This window comes from Sorghum bicolor, chromosome 4, assembly GCF_000003195.3.
Source record: "Sorghum bicolor cultivar BTx623 chromosome 4, Sorghum_bicolor_NCBIv3, whole genome shotgun sequence".
Taxonomy (NCBI): domain Eukaryota; kingdom Viridiplantae; phylum Streptophyta; class Magnoliopsida; order Poales; family Poaceae; genus Sorghum; species Sorghum bicolor.
In genome coordinates this window covers 3,039,036-3,057,569 of record NC_012873.2, presented here as the reverse complement: position 1 = coordinate 3,057,569, position 18,534 = coordinate 3,039,036, and the positions used below count along the sequence as shown (strand labels likewise).

The 18,534-nt window shown below is 45.5% G+C and overlaps 3 protein-coding genes and 1 non-coding gene across 4 annotated transcripts; all 4 read right to left on the bottom strand.

Moving 5' to 3' along the window:
- Positions 54-1,121, bottom strand: LOC8062824 (AIG2-like protein D). Its single transcript, XM_002451477.2, has 4 exons — positions 838-1,121; positions 648-740; positions 413-496; positions 54-327 (listed from the first exon to the last, which is right to left on the bottom strand). Exons 1-4 carry the CDS (start codon positions 1,045-1,047, stop codon positions 253-255), a joined length of 462 nt encoding a protein of 153 aa, XP_002451522.1. The 5' UTR covers positions 1,048-1,121; the 3' UTR covers positions 54-252.
- Positions 2,427-2,498, bottom strand: TRNAH-GUG. Its single transcript has one exon. It is a non-coding gene; the product is annotated as a tRNA-His (tRNA).
- Positions 3,048-4,258, bottom strand: LOC8069953 (molybdopterin synthase catalytic subunit). Its single transcript, XM_002451476.2, has one exon. The coding sequence runs from the start codon at positions 4,010-4,012 to the stop codon at positions 3,407-3,409; it is 606 nt and encodes a 201-aa protein (XP_002451521.1). The 5' UTR covers positions 4,013-4,258; the 3' UTR covers positions 3,048-3,406.
- LOC110435160 lies at positions 6,143-7,822 on the bottom strand. The gene is made up of 3 exons (XM_021460614.1): positions 7,176-7,822; positions 6,901-7,071; positions 6,143-6,410 (listed from the first exon to the last, which is right to left on the bottom strand). Exons 1-3 carry the CDS (start codon positions 7,359-7,361, stop codon positions 6,381-6,383), a joined length of 387 nt encoding a protein of 128 aa, XP_021316289.1. The 5' UTR covers positions 7,362-7,822; the 3' UTR covers positions 6,143-6,380.

Here is an 18,534-nt window from a genome sequence, read left to right as displayed (position 1 = left end):
AGTGGTAGGCATCTAGTAGGAAGCGGATTTCACAGGATAACACAGCAAAAACAGGCAGAAGAGAAGAGTCGATTTGTTCACATCCAAATGACTCAAGTAAACATCTGTATGTTCCAAAAGAACAGAAGAAATGCATCGTGGAGCAATCACTCGTCGACTCTATATGAGCACAAGAGGCTCTACTATGACACAGATTATTCTATGGTAATTTTGCAAGGATCCTGTGTAGTTACAAACCAGAGGAGAAGTGTCTTAAAATTGCCCGAGTTCCTGCATGAATTCCTGAGTCATCTCAAGGTAGTCCTTCAAATGCACCTTCCTCCACTCCTACAGCCCACAAACAGAATCATCAATGCAAATCAAAGCGCCACACTGACAAACACGAACATCATACGGTGACATTCAGTCAGACCTCAAAATCCCATTCCCCGTAGAGGTCAGGATCACGCTCGTTGCCCCATATGTAGGCGCAGGCGATTGATTTCTCCTGTGCATCCTGCAAAACCGCAGACCATCCTTTTTCATCATTGAAAAATGAAACCATCAACCATCTGAGCTACTAAGGTTCAGAAGTTCAGAACAATGGGAGATAAGCATGGGGAGTCGATCAGAATCAGATGTTGCAAATACGGTTGCAATGTACTCACAGCCAGTGAGACCTCGACGGTTGTCTTCACATACTCCTCGTCCTCGAACATGTCGAACACATGGAGTTCCCTGTCGGTGAGCTCCTTGAGAACCTGGACGGAGCACAGAGGCAACGGATTCAGACGAGAGCTGTCTCGGCGGCGTTCGCCTCCATGTTTCAGCCGTAGAGAGTGAGAGGCGGACGCGGACCTTTCCGCTCACCGCGTGGCCGCGGGCGGGGAGGATGGCCGGGTAGACGCGGCCCCTGATGCTGAACCTGCGGTGGTCGGCGAGGATTGCGGGGGAGGAAGGCGGTGCTCGGCCCAGGAGGACCCGCACCACCTCCTCCGCTATCAGAGTTCCGTACACGAAGACGCTGTGAGGCCCCGCGGCAGCCGCCACGGGAGGAGGCGACGCCATGAGGAGTCGCCCAGCCGGGGACAGGGACGGAGCTGGACAGGAGGAGGACGACGACGGCGACAGGTGGAGATGGAACGGAGAACGCTAGACAGGCCGCGCAGGCCGATTGAATTTCGTTGGGCCGAGCCGCTATTTGGATTGGGCTTCGTCCGCCAGAAAGAATGGGCTGGACACGGTTTTTGTAGGTTTACCCCCTACTTGGGCCTTGTTTAGATCACCCCAAAATCTAAAAACTTTGACCTCGAATCTTATGACATATGTATGGAGCACTAAATATAGACGAAGATAAAAAATAATTGTACAATTTGTCTGTAATTTATGAGACGAAAATAAAAACTAATTGCTACACTATCAAAATCAAAAAAAAAAAAATCGAAAGTAAACAAGGCCTTGGTTTGTAAACTTTTTTTAAGGTCCATAAATTATGTCTGCGCTCTAACCGCCCTCCAAAACAGGCCACAAAACTCTATTGTACACGACATTTTGACCTGGAGGAGCCCTAAAAAAGTTTTGACTTGGAGGAGATGGACACATAAGAGAACCACGATGTCTTGAGCGCTGCCAAACACCTAGTCAAAGGCCGACCCATGTCCATCAGTCCATGTCCTTTTGACCATGACCTAGGTCCATCTATATAAGTTGTATTTTTTCTGTCAGCTAACAGTGTTTTTCTGTCGTAATAAATCAGTGAATAGTTTTTTTAGCCATGACTTTACCTAGTTTACAATCCACAATCCTAACAAGCAGAGACAAGCTAGCATTTTTTTGTGTTGAATTAACGCAAGTCGAGCTGAGCCAACTCATTTGAATAACGAGCCAACGTGAGGTGAGCCTGAGCCAAGCTGGCTCGTGAGTCGTGATCCTGCCCTGCCAGAACTCTTCATCTAGGTCACCTCCTGCGCACATAAGTGACAAGAAAAAAGGACCGAAAAATATATATAAAAAGTTGTTGCTGCTGAAGGGCTAGAAAAAAAAAAATCTCACCTTCGCACATGAGACAAAAATAAGACTGAAAAAAAAACAAATGTGGCTGCTAAATTTAAATAAATGTCACCTCCTCATGCGCACATGAGATACAAAAAAAAGACCATAAATATGCGAATAAATATGGCTGCAAAAGGACTGAGAAGAGAAATGAAAACCATGGCTGGTAGGACTAAAAAAAAAATGAAAATCATGGCTAATAAAGGACTAAAAATTATTTTAAAACTACAACTGTGGCTCATGCGCACATGAGATACAAAAAAAAGGACCATAAATATGCGAATAAATATGGCTGCAAAAGGACTGAGAAGAGAAATGAAAACCATGGCTGGTAGGACTAAAAAAAATTGAAAATCATGGCAATAAAGGACTAAAAAATATTTTAAAACTACAACTGTGGCTGCTGGGATTCGAGCCCAAGTCTCCACGGCCACAACGTGGAATTCTCACCACTAAACTACAGCCACTTTGATGTTTGACAGTTTCATACAGCCATATATAATTGAGTTATGAAATGGGAGCTTCCTACATCCAACATGTAGTCATTACACGTGAATGAATAATTGAAAACGGCTAGGAGAGGCAAGTTTCCATCCAATACAACAGACTCCTGTGCCCAGTTTCAGATTCCAGAAGATTTAAACCCCTCTTCCTCGTCTTGTCCAGTTTCAGGCCCCTGTCTCAGAGTCAGAGTTCCAGAAACTACTCTCTCCTCTGTTCCAAATTGTTAAGATGTTATTATGCCGTCTCAAACGTGGAATCGTCAGAATCATTCTTACTGCTCTGTTGTATTTTCGTCTCCCCTCCTTCCTCTCCTCGCAGTACCATACCACCCACTCGTGTTTCAGTTACAAAACTCCTGTCAAGTTTCAGATTCAGACCACAACATCAACACCTCTTCATATCATCATATGCAGTTCTTGGCTTTCAGCAATTCCATAGTTATGCCCATTTGGAATCCAGAAAATTTTTCCTATAAAGTTTCTATATAATTCATGTGAAATTTCTGCATTCCATGGCTCCTCAAAGAGTACAGAATTCGTGTTATTTTTTCGCCATGTTGTGTTGGTATACAAGGCATAGATAGAATCTAGAAACGTGACTTCACATGCCGTTTCTTCCAACAAACTGAATTTTTCAGAAACAAATCTTTACTGTACTATTTTCCCTCATCACTTCTCACTTTTCTCAAAACATCTATCTGCCTTTCAACTTCAAGATGTACTTAGCAGTAGTCTCTCTCAGCAATAAAACTGGAGGAAAAATTAGTCAACGGGCATCGAGTTGTACAGAGAATTTCATGAAACACCACCCACTCCCGTGGATTGCGATTGCGATGGCGATGGAGAGAGCCGGGCGCCGCCATCCATCACCATTAAGCCTCCTGCACCCTGACCTTGCTCCCGCAGCACCCGCCCGCCTTCGTCTGCGCCGCGGCGGCCGAGCCGTTGCCGTGGGCGTCGCCGGCGTGGCGGTCCAAGAACTCGCGATTCTCCTTCCAGACCTCGCCGTCGTCGTAGACCTCCTTCTTCCAGATGGGAACGGACGCCTTGAGCTCGTCGATGACGTAGCGGCATGCCTCCATGGCGTCGGCGCGGTGCGTGGCGGAGGCGGCCACGAACACGCTGGCCTCCCCGGCGGGGACGGCGCCCAGGCGGTGCGCCACGGCCAGCCGCCGCAGCGCGTGCAGGGACCGGGCCTCCCGCAGGATGGCCCCCAGGCGGCGCCGCGCCATGGCCGCGTACGCCTCGTACCGGAGCTCCACCACGCGCCGCCCCGCGAAGTGGTCCCGCGTCGTGCCCTCGAACGTCGCGATGGCGCCCGCCGACAGGTCCCGCACGTGGTCCACGTACCGGGCGATGTCCAGCCGCCCCGAACCTTCCTCCACGATCTCGATCAGGTCCTCGTCCTCCTCGGCCGCCGCCACTGCCGCCGGCGTCTCCTCGGAAGGAGGAGGAGGCGGGAGATCGACGCTCGCCATGGGAAAGCTGGGATCTTTGGACTCTTTGATTGATTGCCTGACTTGGCACAAGAGCACGGATTGGAATTGGAGACGGCGAGTGGGGTGGGGAGGGAGAGAGAGCAGCAGAGCAGATAAGGCCCTGTGCTTTGTGGGGGAAGAATAGGAAGGTCAAGGCAAGGCATGGTGGAAGAGCTGCCGGAATGACGAGACTGCCCTCCAGCTGAGCTGATTACGAGTGCAATGAGGTAGGCGAAGGAAGGCGCCAAGCTGCTGCGTACCACCATCTCCATTCTCTGAGACAGCCAGAGGATCCGATCTCTAGGGTTGAAGATTCTCAGCGACTTCCATTCAGGTTCAGGGATGAAATGCAGCAAGCAAATTACCTGTTCGCAAAAAAAAAAAAAAAAAGGTAACGAAGAAGGGCAGAAGGGGGTTTGTGGGCTGGTGCCTTTAGGCCCGAAGAAAAGAATGACCCGGCAGAATAATAGAGGGAGGAAAAAGAAATTTTGGGCTGGGTGGGGTTTTCCAAATGAGATTTGGCCCATGAAAAGTTTTTACCTTTTATAAAATATTGCACAGTATATTTCAAATATGTTTTAAACATTTGAGAGTTGAACCTTTCAGACTTTGGTAGATTTGGAGGAAACAAACAAATATGTTCCGAACTCTGTTAAACCACCTTTTTGAATTTCATTTGAACTATATTTTGAAAATCCTTGTAAAATACTGCCTCCGTAACAAATATTAAGACATGTTTTGGATTTTCTAAGTAGGTTGATTTTATAGTTTATTTAGACATAGTGTATATCTAAGTACATGGAGAAAAAGCTATAAAATCATATAATTTGGAATAGAGGGAGTAATTTTGAAGGTCAAAATTATCTCTTTTAGAGACCTTTTTCAAACTTTACTTTGCAAACCATATTTTTAGAAGTTATATTTGAAATTATTTGAAAGCTATTTTGAAATCATTTTAAAACATTTTTAAATGACTATTTTAAAATATTTTCAAACCACATTTGAAAGCCAAAATAAAGGATCTTTGAAACTTTCTTTAATGTTAAAATTCAACTTAAGCTTATTTTTAAATATGCTCAAGTTATTTTTATAATTTAAGTCCTTTTCAGACATATCTGGAACACATTTCCAAAGAAAAATCCCTAACTTGAACACGACGTGCATATGGAGCACCTGTTAATTTTACTCCAAGTCTTGGAACAAGGGTTTCCAGTCTTTGGACAATGGTGATAAACAATAGGAATGAGCCCCTATACATGAGTGAGCCTAGTATCGTATCTTGCATCAAATTCATTGGATACCTGACGCGCGGCAGATGGTTTAGTTATGAGCCACAAATTAACCACGGAAGGACCCGGATAACAAGCTAAGAGCAACTCCGTGCTATTCTTGTTATGGAGGCCTTTTAGAACTTTTGTAGTAGAAAAATAGACTCCAACAGATGTGCTATTTGGTTTTGTAAAATAGAAAGTTTGCTATCCTTGATTTTCGTTGGCCATATATAGCCAACCACTGGCACTAGCTATCTGATAGCAAGACTGTTGTGAACCTCTTCTTTTTTAAGAAGTTATATATTTTACAAAATGACTAAACATTAGAATTTGGCTACTAATTTTAGCCAAGCTCTTGGAGATGCTCTAACAAACAGCTAATATAATCAGCCAGACTGGCTGTTTCAATCAATCCACATAATCTGTCACTTTGCAGTTGTAAGGCCCTGTTTAGTTACTCACCCAAAAATTTTTCAACCATCCCATCGAATCTTTGGACACATGCATAGAACATTAAATGTAGATAAAAAAAATAAACTAATTACACAGTTTGGTTGAAAATCGTGAGACGAATTTTTTTAAGCCTAGTTACTCCATGATTAGCCTTGAGTGCTACAGTAACTCACATGTGCTAATGATAGATTAATTATACTTAATAGATTTGTCTTGCAGTTTCCTGACGAGCTATGTAATTTGTTTTTTTATTAGTTTCTAAAAACCCTTTCCGACATTCTTCCGACATATTCGATGTAACACCTAAAAAATTTTCATCCTCAAACTAAACGGGACCTAAGTCATTCCTCCTTGCAGGATATAAGTTCAGATGCGGCAGCGCGTGAACGTCCCGCGGCTGCCAAAGTGCGACATGAGGTTTGGACTACAAAACTTAACGGTGCAGTTAAATCCAAAGATATGTCATTGGAGCAACAAATTTAAATAGCACAGTGCATTCTAGTAGTTGTTACAATTTGGTTTGACAACCATGACATATACTCCGCAACGAGTACTGTGCTTAATGTTTAGGGTTTAGGATTTAGGGTTTAGGGTGTTCCAGCCAAAAGAAACTTCATCCATGGAGCTGCCCACCATCATTGTTTCTAGTTATTAGCCACTAGATCAAGCCACATCTGCAGTAGAAAAGAAATATCATGAATCAGTTAATCAAGTACTACACATGAAAACAAAATAGGTGCCAGAACCATCATGATAACCTAAGATTAACATGTACAATTCGTTCCTGAGTGATTGGCATGTTCGCCACCAATAATGAGTCTAAAATTTTTAACACTGGCACAAGGCATACCATTAAATGATGATATGAATAAAGTCGAATTTGATTAACAGGACACAAGCGGCATTAAATGCTAAGTGAAAAAAAGAAATCTGTATGCTATCCTAGCGAAGTGGCCAACCAATCGGCTCATCCCATGTCGAGCTAACCTGCTCAACATTTTGAATGATCATGTGAAGATAATTAGTATTAGAACTAAATGAATAAATCCTATATTACAAACAAAAGGGCATAACAACATTTCATAGCTGGACTGCCCCACCAAATGATGAAGAAGCCAAATGAAATCCAACAGCAGCTCCATTCTGATCACCCATTCCACTAACCTTGGAAGGAGGAAAGGAAGACCCTTTCAGTATGCTGAGCATAACATCCAAGGTTCTGATGCGAATCAAGCGGCATTCCTCAAGCCTGTGCCGTGTGAAAAAGCCAAAGGTGATAAGCTTGTCCTCTTTTTTTATCCAATCACACATCAATTTGCACTCTTTTGTGATGCCCTTCAATTGAAGCCATTGGTGTAGTAAGTGCCAGCAAGTATTAGGATGCTAGTTAAACCTAAGAGTGTTTTGGCAGAGGTGGCGTGATGCAGGCGGGCACTTACCACCATGGCTGCGGCGGCATCAATGGCATGGAATCCTTGTAGTTGTAGGTGCATAAGGCTCAAGGTGCACATGCGGATCATGCTGCTCTGCTGGATGATGCCATCAGTAGCCTTAGCACCATGCTTTAGAAGCTCACATATCAGGTCAGCCTCGTTGCTAATACACTTGAAACCAAAGTTTTGCATTAGTCAAAAGCCATAAAAGAAGTACTACATTACTGAAAGTGCATGTGCTGAGTTGGATAAAAGTAGTGAAACAGTGAGCATGTAGGGCTCAGGGCCAAGTTGGCACAATTAAAATGGCACCACAACAAATAGATATAAAGTCTGCAACAATAAAAAGATAAAAGATTAGATCTTGCACCGTTTTGCAGCAAGAAGCAGATCACAAACGTTAGATGACAGTACATTGCTTGGCAATTTTACTAAAGAACCAGTCGCAATCGGTTATCAAATGTGCCATAGGCAGGTATTTCAATATTGATAAAATAGAACTGTGAAGACAGGACTAAAAACCATAAAATATGCATTCTAACCAAAGATAATATTGTTGTTGCTGGTGATCACAATAACCAATCTGTAGTTGTAGTATTTTACAATTGCTTGAAAGAGATAATCTCTTACCCTTCTTGTAAAGATGAGTCCAACTAGTTTATATATCGTAACAATTAACTTGATAGAGAACACCACCCCCCCACCCACCCACCCACACACACACACTAAACATGTCTTTTCCCTTTATGATCTGGTCAGTAGGTAATTGCCAACTGCAACACACATTTGGTCAGTAGGTTTAGAGAGTAGTAGTAGTATTTCTGCAATGAATACGACACAATTTTTTGCTTTATTTAGGCCCAGTTAAGGCACATACCGCAAAAGCAACAGTGGAAGCAACAGGAAGTCAGAACATATGAATGAATGTGCATGCTCCTGGATCAGGTTACTCTGAGTGATAGTGTTGACAGGCAAGATCACAATATGGGAACGAAAAACCTGAGTCTTCCACAAAGACACAAGTTCCTCCTCCTTCTTGAAACACTATTTGACAACCAGTTTAATTCAACATAGCAAGAAGATAAGCAAAGAAAAAAATTAGGAGGCTTTGGCTGATGGTTTAGAAAGGGCAGTTGTATACTTGTATAGTTACAACTTCGGCCAAAGCAACCAAGCTGCCAGTAACTTCAGCAACAACACTGGCATTGCGCTTGTAATACTGCCGAAGGTAGTTGCAATAGTCAGACCACTCAATAGGACTCTTCAATGGCAGCAGCCTGTCCCACCCCCATGTTTTTTCCAACACATCTTTTCAAAAGATTAACAACAAAGAAAAAAAGAATCATTAAATCTTTTGAAACAACTGTATTAAGACAATGAATCATGCGATTTCACTACTTGACAAAAAATTACAAGGGGTATACCTTGGTCATTTGCTTCTTTGTCTGCATCTTCCATCCTCTTCTTACTAATATCTGCGCCAGTGATCTTTTCCTGACCGGGTGTGTTCCCCCTGGTGATAGCACAGTACAATGATACAGCATCACAATGCTTTAATTTTCTCGTCGAAAATAATCAACCTAACTCTCTTACATTATCAGATAATATAATCAAACACTATCTACACTTTGTTGTGTCAAGAAAGGATAGACTATACATACCCTGTAGAGTTTGCTGCTTCAGCAGGAGCAATGTCATTCCCATCATTTCTAGGAATATTTCCAATAAAATATTTTTCCTCAACAGGTTTTTGCTCAGTAGCAGCAGCAGAAACAGAAAAGGGAGACTTTTCCAGCAGGCTGGTCATGAAGTCCAGGGTTCCCTGCCGAACTTGGCGACCCAACTCGAAATCATTATCCAAGTCCATGTCGGTCGTGTCAAAAGGCTTACAGTTTTGTCTTATCCAGTCACATATTTTATTAGTCTCCTTCATGATTCTCTTGAATTCAAGCCAGTAAACCACCCAACACTTAGCGGTTAGGTCACATAAGTTGGTCGCAAATTAAACAAAGAAAGGAATGGATATAACATTAAGAGGCGTGATGCAGGCAGGGATGTACCACCATAGCAGCAGCAGCAGGAACAGAATCACACAATTGGTGGTTCGTAAGGCTTAAAGCGCACATGAGGATCTCAGTGCTTTGAATGATTATGTAATTAGAAGGCTTGGCACCAACACTCAGCATCTTACAGATCAGGTCAGCCTCCTTGGTGATACACTAGAATCGATTGTTTTATAAGTGTATCATAAAAAATCAAATAACATAATCAAAATGCTATCCAAGGAGCCAATATACTTTACTGAAGGTTGTGATGGTAAACCAAACAATCCATAGCAGGTGAAACAGTAAGCATGCAAGGCACGATATAGAGCAAAGAACAAGAGCGTTTCAATAGGGAGTTTTTCTTTCTTGTTGCTGTACCGACTGGACTGTTTTTGGTCCTATTTGTACTTAAAACACCTTTTCTACTCCCGTTCTTAATTGAAGGGCAGAGCTCCTGCCATTTTTTCAAAAAAAAAAAGTAAGCATGCAAGGCACAGGCCATCCTTAGCAACTAGTCATACAACATATTAAGTTTTTGGGAGTGTTCATTAATAACAGAAAGCCAAATGTCAGATAGATCAAGGGAACTTGAGCAATAACACTGTGATGGAGCTTGTAATATTCCCCAAGGTAGTTGCAATAGTCAGACCAGTCAGGGTTACACTTGTATGGCAGCAGCATTTCCCAGACCCATACCTTTGCCAACTTATCTTTCGAATGAAAGAAGTAACAACAAGGCAAAAAAGAACCATTAACCTTTTGAAGAATCATTAAATCTTTTGAAGCTTCCAGGGGTCCATTGCACAAGGTGCAATGCTTTTGGTGGGGCCAACCCTTCTTCTGTAGGTTATCTGCCGTGAGAGCTTTTTCCCGTGCCATGATCCATGCAAAAACCTTGCATTTGTTCTTTGTGTGCGCTTTCCATATGAAGTCTCCTCTAAAAGCTCTATAGGACCCAGAAAATTGGATCCTACATGCTGAACTGGTGGAATAAGCACCACTAGCTGTCCATCTCCAGATGATGGTGTCGGGAGTGCCCGGCATTAGGTGAACCTGTTGTATCCTGATCCATAGCGAGATGAATTCTTCTACCTGCTGGTAGGTGGAGATTCGCCCCCTCAGTGCAGCTATCCAGGCGTTGTTCCGGAGCTCGAAGTGCACGTTCCTGTTCTTGAACCTGATGACCTCGAAAAGGCTGGGTGCTAGGAATTTTGGGGCCTCGCCATCAAGCCAGCTATCGTGCCAGAATCGTGCCTTTCGACCATCCCCAATGGTAACTCTAGTAGATGCCAAGAACAGGGCCCGATCAAGATCGTTGTAGGGGACCGCCATTCCCACCCACGGCTTGGAGGTGTCCACCCATTCTTTCCAAAGCCATCTCAGCCGCAGTGCCCTGCTGAATTTCTTGAGGTCCGGTACCCCGAGCCCCCCGAGGTCCTTTGGTCTAGTTATTGTTGGCCAGTTGACAAGACAATGTCCCCTGTTGGCGTTCTCCTCTCCTTTCCAAAAGAAAGATCACTGAGATGAATTCTTCTACCTGCTGGTAGGTGGAGATTCGCCCCCTCAGTGCAGCTATCCAGGCGTTGTTCCGGAGCTCGAAGTGCACGTTCCTGTTCTTGAACCTGATGACCTCGAAAAGGCTGGGTGCTAGGAATTTTGGGGCCTCGCCATCAAGCCAGCTATCGTGCCAGAATCATGCCTTTCGACCATCCCCAATGGTAACTCTAGTAGATGCCAAGAACAGGGCCCGATCAAGATCGTTGTAGGGGACCGCCATTCCCACCCACGGCTTGGAGGTGTCCACCCATTCTTTCCAAAGCCATCTCAGCCGCAGTGCCCTGCTGAATTTCTTGAGGTCCGGTACCCCGAGCCCCCCGAGGTCCTTTGGTCTAGTTATTGTTGGCCAGTTGACAAGACAATGTCCCCCGTTGGCGTTCTCCTCTCCTTTCCAAAAGAAAGATCACTGAGATGAATTCTTCTACCTGCTGGTAGGTGGAGATTCGCCCCCTCAGTGCAGCTATCCAGGCGTTGTTCCGGAACTCGAAGTGCACGTTCCTGTTCTTGAACCTGATGACCTCGAAAAGGCTGGGTGCTAGGAATTTTGGGGCCTCGCCATCAAGCCAGCTATCGTGCCAGAATCGTGCCTTTCGACCATCCCCAATGGTAACTCTAGTAGATGCCAAGAACAGGGCCCGATCAAGATCGTTGTAGGGGACCGCCATTCCCACCCACGGCTTGGAGGTGTCCACCCATTCTTTCCAAAGCCATCTCAGCCGCAGTGCCCTGCTGAATTTCTTGAGGTCCGGTACCCCGAGCCCCCCGAGGTCCTTTGGTCTAGTTACTGTTGGCCAGTTGACAAGACAATGTCCCCCATTGGCGTTCTCCTCTCCTTTCCAAAAGAAAGATTTTCTGATCTTGTCTATGCTTTTGCGGGCCCAAACAGGTAACGGGAATACCGTTAGGTGATATGTAGGAATAGCCGAGAGGACGGACTGGACTAAAGTAAGGCGTCCAGCTCTGTTGAGCCACTTCCCTTTCCATCCGGGAAGTCTCTGCCCAATTCGTTCGATGAGTGGCTGTATATGAACCTTTCGCAGCGCACGCGTGTGTAGCTGAAGTCCGAGGTAGCGACAAGGGAAGGTGCCTCTGATCCCGGTGAAAGACCCAAGGACATGATCAAGGTCTATGTCTTCACATCTGATCGGGTGGACGGAGCTCTTATCCATATTAATGTGGAGTCCGGAGATGTTGCCAAAAGCTTGGAGAACCACTTGGGTTGCAGCAATGTCATCCTTTGTAGGGTTTAAGAAGATGGCCGCGTCGTCCGCATACAGGGAAACTATCCATCTAGCAATGGTCGAGGGTAGTGGGGATATAGCGCCATTTTGGGTTGCTAGCTCAAGCATACGCTGCAAGGGGTCCATGGCGAGGATAAAGAGCATTGGCGATAGAGGATCGCCTTGGCGAACTCCCCTGGCATGGTGGAAGCTCGGACCTTGCAGGCCATTGATGAGCACCCTCGAGGTGGCAGTGCGAAACAGCATGGATACCCATTCGCACCATCTTGTGCCGAAGCCAAGAGCACGCAGGACATCAAGTAGGTAGCTCCAGTTTACTGTGCCCATTCTCCAGACTAGTATGGGAGCAGATCCTTCAGTGGGAGAACTTTGATGCCGCCCAAGTACTACCGGCAACTGAACCAGCCCGTCTCCTCACATGGTGGGAGGAAGCCCAATCTAGAATAGCCAAGAATGACTGGAGGCGTTTTAATGGACTAGTCATCTACACCATCTGGAACGTCTGAAAAGAAAGGAACAGGAGAATTTTCTCCAACTCGCCTGAGACGGCGCTGCAGGTGGCTGCGAGAACAAAAGAAGACATCCTACACTGGAGGAGGGCCCAAATTTGAAGCGTATAATCGTTTTTAGTGTTATTGTATTTTGTTTCTCAATCCCCAGATCAAAGTTGGGAGGAGGGGGAACTGCTGTACATAAACTCCTTTTCCAATCTTAATTGAAAGGCAGAGCTCATGCCAGTTCACTTTAAAAAAAAAGTCTTTTGAAGCAACAGTATAAAGACATGAATTATGTTCGTTGAGGGGATGTATACTCTGTACTCCTCTGTACTCCTAGGATCTACATCAATACTTATATCCGACAGTTCTCCACCTTTGTAGGAACAAGCATGATTCAGGTCTTAACTCACTCTTAAAAATACTCAGTCCCGAAATCCCCAAACCCCAACTCCTAAATCCCTAACCCTAACTCACTGGAATTGGCTGGACGAGATAAATCTCTCTGGAGAAATGGAGAAGAGCGTGAAGATATTGGTGCAGGAAAAATTCGGGTGTGGAGGAGCAAGAAAATACTGTACCATCATATAGCATTTCGCGAAATGACAAAGAAAACAAACAAACAAACAAAAAAGAAAGACTAGCAAAGATGGAAACGGCAACACGGGCTTGAGGACGCAAACAAACGTACAATTAGGCCGCCGACAGCGTTAAATTTCTCGATCAGATCGATACCTAAGTCCTTGAGAACCCCAAGCCACGGTGTCCTCTTCACAGGACGCAATTCCATCTCCTCCTCCCCGGAGTCGGAGTCTTCGTCCGAGCTCCCCATGAGGAGGAACTCCCGCCAGAGAGGCACTCCACGATCGTCTCCTCCAAGCCCGAAATTGCAGCGTCTGCCGCCTCCTCTCGCTTGCTCTTCGACTTCGATAAGTTTAGGGGTTTATGTACACATAGCCAAATTTGTGAGGAGTAATTAGGATCTTTTTTGTTTCTATTAAATCAATTATTCACAATCTTAGACTTTTACTCTAAAAACCAAAAAACTTTTCAAAATTCTACGTCATATCGAAACATTAAATATAGATAAAAATAAAAACTAATTACACAACCTGTAAATCGTGATATAAATCTTTTGAATCTAATTAGTCCATAATTAGATAATAATTATCAAATAAAAATAAAAATGCTATAGTACTAAAAAAACAAAAGATTTTCATAAGCCTTACTCTCCAAAAATAAATCACAGCCTTCCTTTCGAAGAAAAATTATTCGCATCCTTTCTCATAGGCTTCACCACGATCTACTTCCCCCATTTCCCGTGTCATATCTCATTCCTAGACTGCCGCAGCTAAGGGTAGTCCCAATAGACTATTTATGATAGTTTCTATCTTTATCAACTATACTGCCAACTAAACAAAAATATAATATGACAATTTAATTAATGAAGAAAAAGAAGAAAATTTGACAAAATCGTTTCTTCAGAGGAAAACAACGTCGACACTCGCAATGAGCCACGAAGAAATCGTCGTTTTCTCGTTGGGAGGAAACGAGTAGTTCCTATGTGGGTGGAGCCACGATGGGACGTCTGGCTGCCGAGCCCAGGTCGCGCTGCCACACCGGCGACGCTCGCCGTCCGTGAAGGCCGCGTCTCCACCTAGGTTGCGCTGGCCGGCTGCCGTGCACTGGCCGCTGACGCTGCTCGCGCTCACCGGACGCCGCGCGGACTGCACTCGCCGGCCGGCGCTCGCTGGTTCGCGCCGTCGAGCATGCCCACCGGCTGCCGTGCGCACACCATCCTTGAAGGACGCGCCATCAGGCAGGCTGCGCTCGCCGAACGCCGCGCGCAGGTCGCGCTCACTCGTTCGCGCCACTGCGCAGGCTGCGCTCGCCCGCGCTCGCTTGCTGGCTGCCAGGGCATGTGCAGGATGCACCGGTCGCATAGGCTGCGGACCGCGCGTGCTTGCTCTGCCATCCGCTCTCGCCAGCCACGGCCACTGCACGCGCTAGCTCTGTTGGCCGTGCGCTCACTCGCTTGCCGATCGCGTAGGCCGCGGTGCGTGTGCTTGCTCTACCGGCCGCGCTCACCGGCTGTGGCCACTGCACGCGCTAGCTCTGCTGGCCGCGTGCTCGCCGATCGCCGCTGTTGCATGTGTGTGTTTGATGTTGGGAGAAGTTTGCTGCTGCATAAGTGGGTGCTCAAGATACTCGCAGTCGTGGACACTACTTCATGTGTTGTGCATCTATGTGGAAGGGATAAGGGAGATTGAAAAAATCTAACTAGTTGAAGACTTTACCATTGTTTGAGTTAGTTTCTATACATGACTAGTATAATACCCGAACTAACGCTACGATTTTTTTATAGAAAATGCTTTTAAAAGAACCATTTTTTTCTGCAGAGTTTATGGTTTACACTATTTTTTATATTTTCAGACTATTTACATCCTTTCTAACTCCTTAACCAAATATTTACCAAAATGTCATCCACGATTTCCATAGTTTTAAACAAAAAAATTATATGTGCCATGGTTTTATTGCACGGCACGCAACACCTGAGGAACTGACTGATTGTGTGAGCACCAAGTTGTCCATCTTCTAGCCCATGGTCCACAGACACGGCGATGTCCATCTTTCAACCACTCATAAAAGTCTAAAAGTTTTGAATGCAAACATCATATCAGAAACAGGTAACATGAATATCATGTTAGACAACAGGTGTGTATATTTTGAATGCAAAAAAAAAACAAAGATCAATATAGAACAAAATCTTGAAAAAATGGCTAAGAATGATGTCATCAAAAGCTAACAAGATCAAACTACAGCTGTTTGGTTTGCTCGACAGTGCTGCTACGAATTTGAACTTCAGCAATAACCTACAGCGGCAGGAAACATACAGCGGGGCCAAAGGTCATATCAATTCAGATCAAAGTGTATCTCTTTGGCATCTGAAATTTTCAAAGAGTGCATCTGAAAGCATCGGCCACATAATAATAGCAAAACAGCTGATTGCATCTGGAAGTTTCAATCAGAGTGCACACACCTGATATCTAGCTGCATAGCCGATCGGCCGCCAGCAGATGATCTCGGTCACCCGATGATCTCCACCGGTCGTCTAAGTGCACGCAGCTGATCCACGGACGTGTAGCGCCGGTGCACAACCTGCTTGTAGCCACGATCTCCGCGACGTCAGGGAGGCCGGCGGCTGATCTGGATGTCTGTGGGCGTGCCTCTATCCACAGATGTGCAGAGCGGTGACGCGGAGATCAAGGCTACCTGACGCCGGTGTACGGCCTGCTCGGCGGTGGGGGCTCCGCAACGCAAGGTAGGCCAGCGGCGCAGCGGGTGTACACGTATGTGGGCGTGGAGATGGAGTGCCTATATCCACAACGTCGACGATTTTGAATCTTGTCGATTGATTTGCCACCTTCCATGAAAATAGAAAGACTCTTGCGAGCATTGCGTGGATGATGGCTGATTTCCTTGCGTGGAAATAGGAGGGCGTGAGGGTGTGGGCGCTGCATGAGGAGGGGGTGAGAAGCTTGGACAAACATCACACGTCCTCCGTTGGATTTAACGTTGGTGTTATGTGAGCCCTTAATTTTAACAGAGGTGAGGGAGAGTGGGAAGCCTCATCAAACTTTTAATCTCACCCGTTGCATCTGTAGTAGGTAGGCTAAGAGTCGTTGATCTTGAAGGAAGAAATTGGTTTGAAAAAGTTTTCAATTATAGTAGAGATTTTTGCTGACGTGATCTTTTTAGATATCATACATGGTTTCTATCATTGGAATTGCCCTATGCTCCAAAATCCCCGCCGGCCGACCCACGCCCATCCCCCGATGCCCGCAATAACTATTGTTTTCGCTTTCCAAATTTTAATTAAATATACATTTACAAATATTAATATTTATATTACATAATTAGTATTATAAAAAATTTAAATATAGTTTTTAAAAATTTATTTAAAAATATAAATATTATACGTATTTTCTATAAATTAAATTAAATTTACAATATAAAAATCGAAAACGACATTTAACTTGGGACCGAGGGAGTACAAACCAAGTACAAGATCCCAAACACCTCGACCCAATCAAAGTGATATGCAACCGGATAATGAAGATCCCCAAATTCCTTTGCAGTGCAGCGGCGACCCTGTCATCTCCACCTATACAGCAAAGGCAGTCTCCAACGGTGAGCCGATCAAACGGCACTTTGCTCGACTTTATTTGCCGAATATCTCAACAATTTTTTTTTCTTATAAAAAAACAATGAACAGTGTACTTTCTGCTAAGACTCAGCGAACAGGCTATTGCATTTCATCTATCTCTGTCGTCTCCAAATGACTAGTAGATTTGGCTAATAAGCTTAAACGAACAAGCTGCAAGTTGCCAAAGAGCCTATAAATAGGTTTAGATATTAGATTTTTAAAGGGTTAAAAGCCCAATCATTTATCTTGCAAGAAATTAATTTACATTGTATTGTCTAGTTTAAACTTATCTACACAAGAAAAATATGTTTAATCCTAATAAAGCACTAGGCTACGCTGCAAGCCTACAACCCACACTTGCAGATAGCTAAGAACTTAAGACAAGTGACTTAGGTAACCGATCCTATGTGCGAGCAAAGTACACTATGAGATTTGCGGTTTTATGACCCTCAATAGTGCTGTTAAAGCTCTCTATGAGTGTGTTTGGTTCTCTCTACTAGGGTTTAGCCAGGCTTATGTAATACAAGTTGGGCTTGTTTGGATGCCTGCTTGGCCCATTAGCCAGGCTACCACAAGACAGATTGGAGGGATTTGGGTGGCTTCCTAGAAACGGTCGATTTGGCCATTCTTCCGAAGTCTGGCTTGTGCTCGCGCAGTGGATGAGTTCGTTCACCTTCTCCGTACCCCATTCGCTCCACCCGCATCCTGTCGCTCGAGCTCGTCGGAGCCACCCGCATCCCGCCACTCTCCCCCACCGCTCGAGCTCAACGTCTCCACCCACAGCCGAGGCCGTTGACGCCGCTTGAGGACCTGAAGGTGCGGGTGCGGTCGGTGGAGGAGCCCGGACAGCAACGCATCCCGCTGTTCTCCCCCACCGCTCGAGCTCAACGCCTCCACCCACGGTCGAGGCCGGTGACGCCGCTTGACGACCTGAAGGTGCGGGTGCGGTCGGTGGAGGAGCCCGGACCGCAGCCGGGGAGCCACCCGCATCCTGCTGCTCTCCCCCACCGCTCGAGCTCAAACACCTTCACCCGCGGCCGAGGCCGGTGACGCCGCTCGAGGACCCAAAGGTGCGGGTGCGGTCGGTGGAGGAGCCCGTACCGGAGCCGAGGAGCCTGCGGCTAGCGGCGTTGGCGCGGTCGAGCGCCTCTAGCTTGGTCTTCATGGCCTTGGCGCGGCGGAGCACCTGGTCGACTCGCCGTCCATCTGGAGAGCTCGTCAGTGGTGGCTCCTGCGTGGATCTGGTGAGACACTACCCGGACCGGTGTTCCTCGAGCGGGATCTGGAGAAACACCACCGAATCGGACTCCTCCGTCGCCAAATCGATTTCCACCGCCATTGCCAAACTAGAGAAGATGAAGGTAAGCTCACCATGGCAAAGAAGACGTGACTGCACTCGAACTTAGTCTGGCAACTAAATAAGATCTAGCTAGGCCAGACTTGCTTAGACACAACAACCAAACAAGTGCTGGTTGCATAACTAATACTGGCTACAGCTAGCCTGGGCAATTTTTGCTAGCCAGGCTTAGTGGAGAAATAAACCAAACACACCCTATAAGTGGCAGTTAGGGCACGTACAATGCATCCTTTCTCCTCGTCATTATTAAATTTGACAGTGGGTTGAGATCCCAACCAAACTCACACCAATCCAAAACATATATTTATGAAAGTCAAATCCAAACCAAATTAGACCATGACTTCAATCATCCACACCAAACCATACCACTTATGCACTAGACCCATTAAAATACATTTCGAACCCACCATTTCACCGGCACCTCATGCTATTGTTTATATTTAGCCATAAACAAAAGCAAAAAA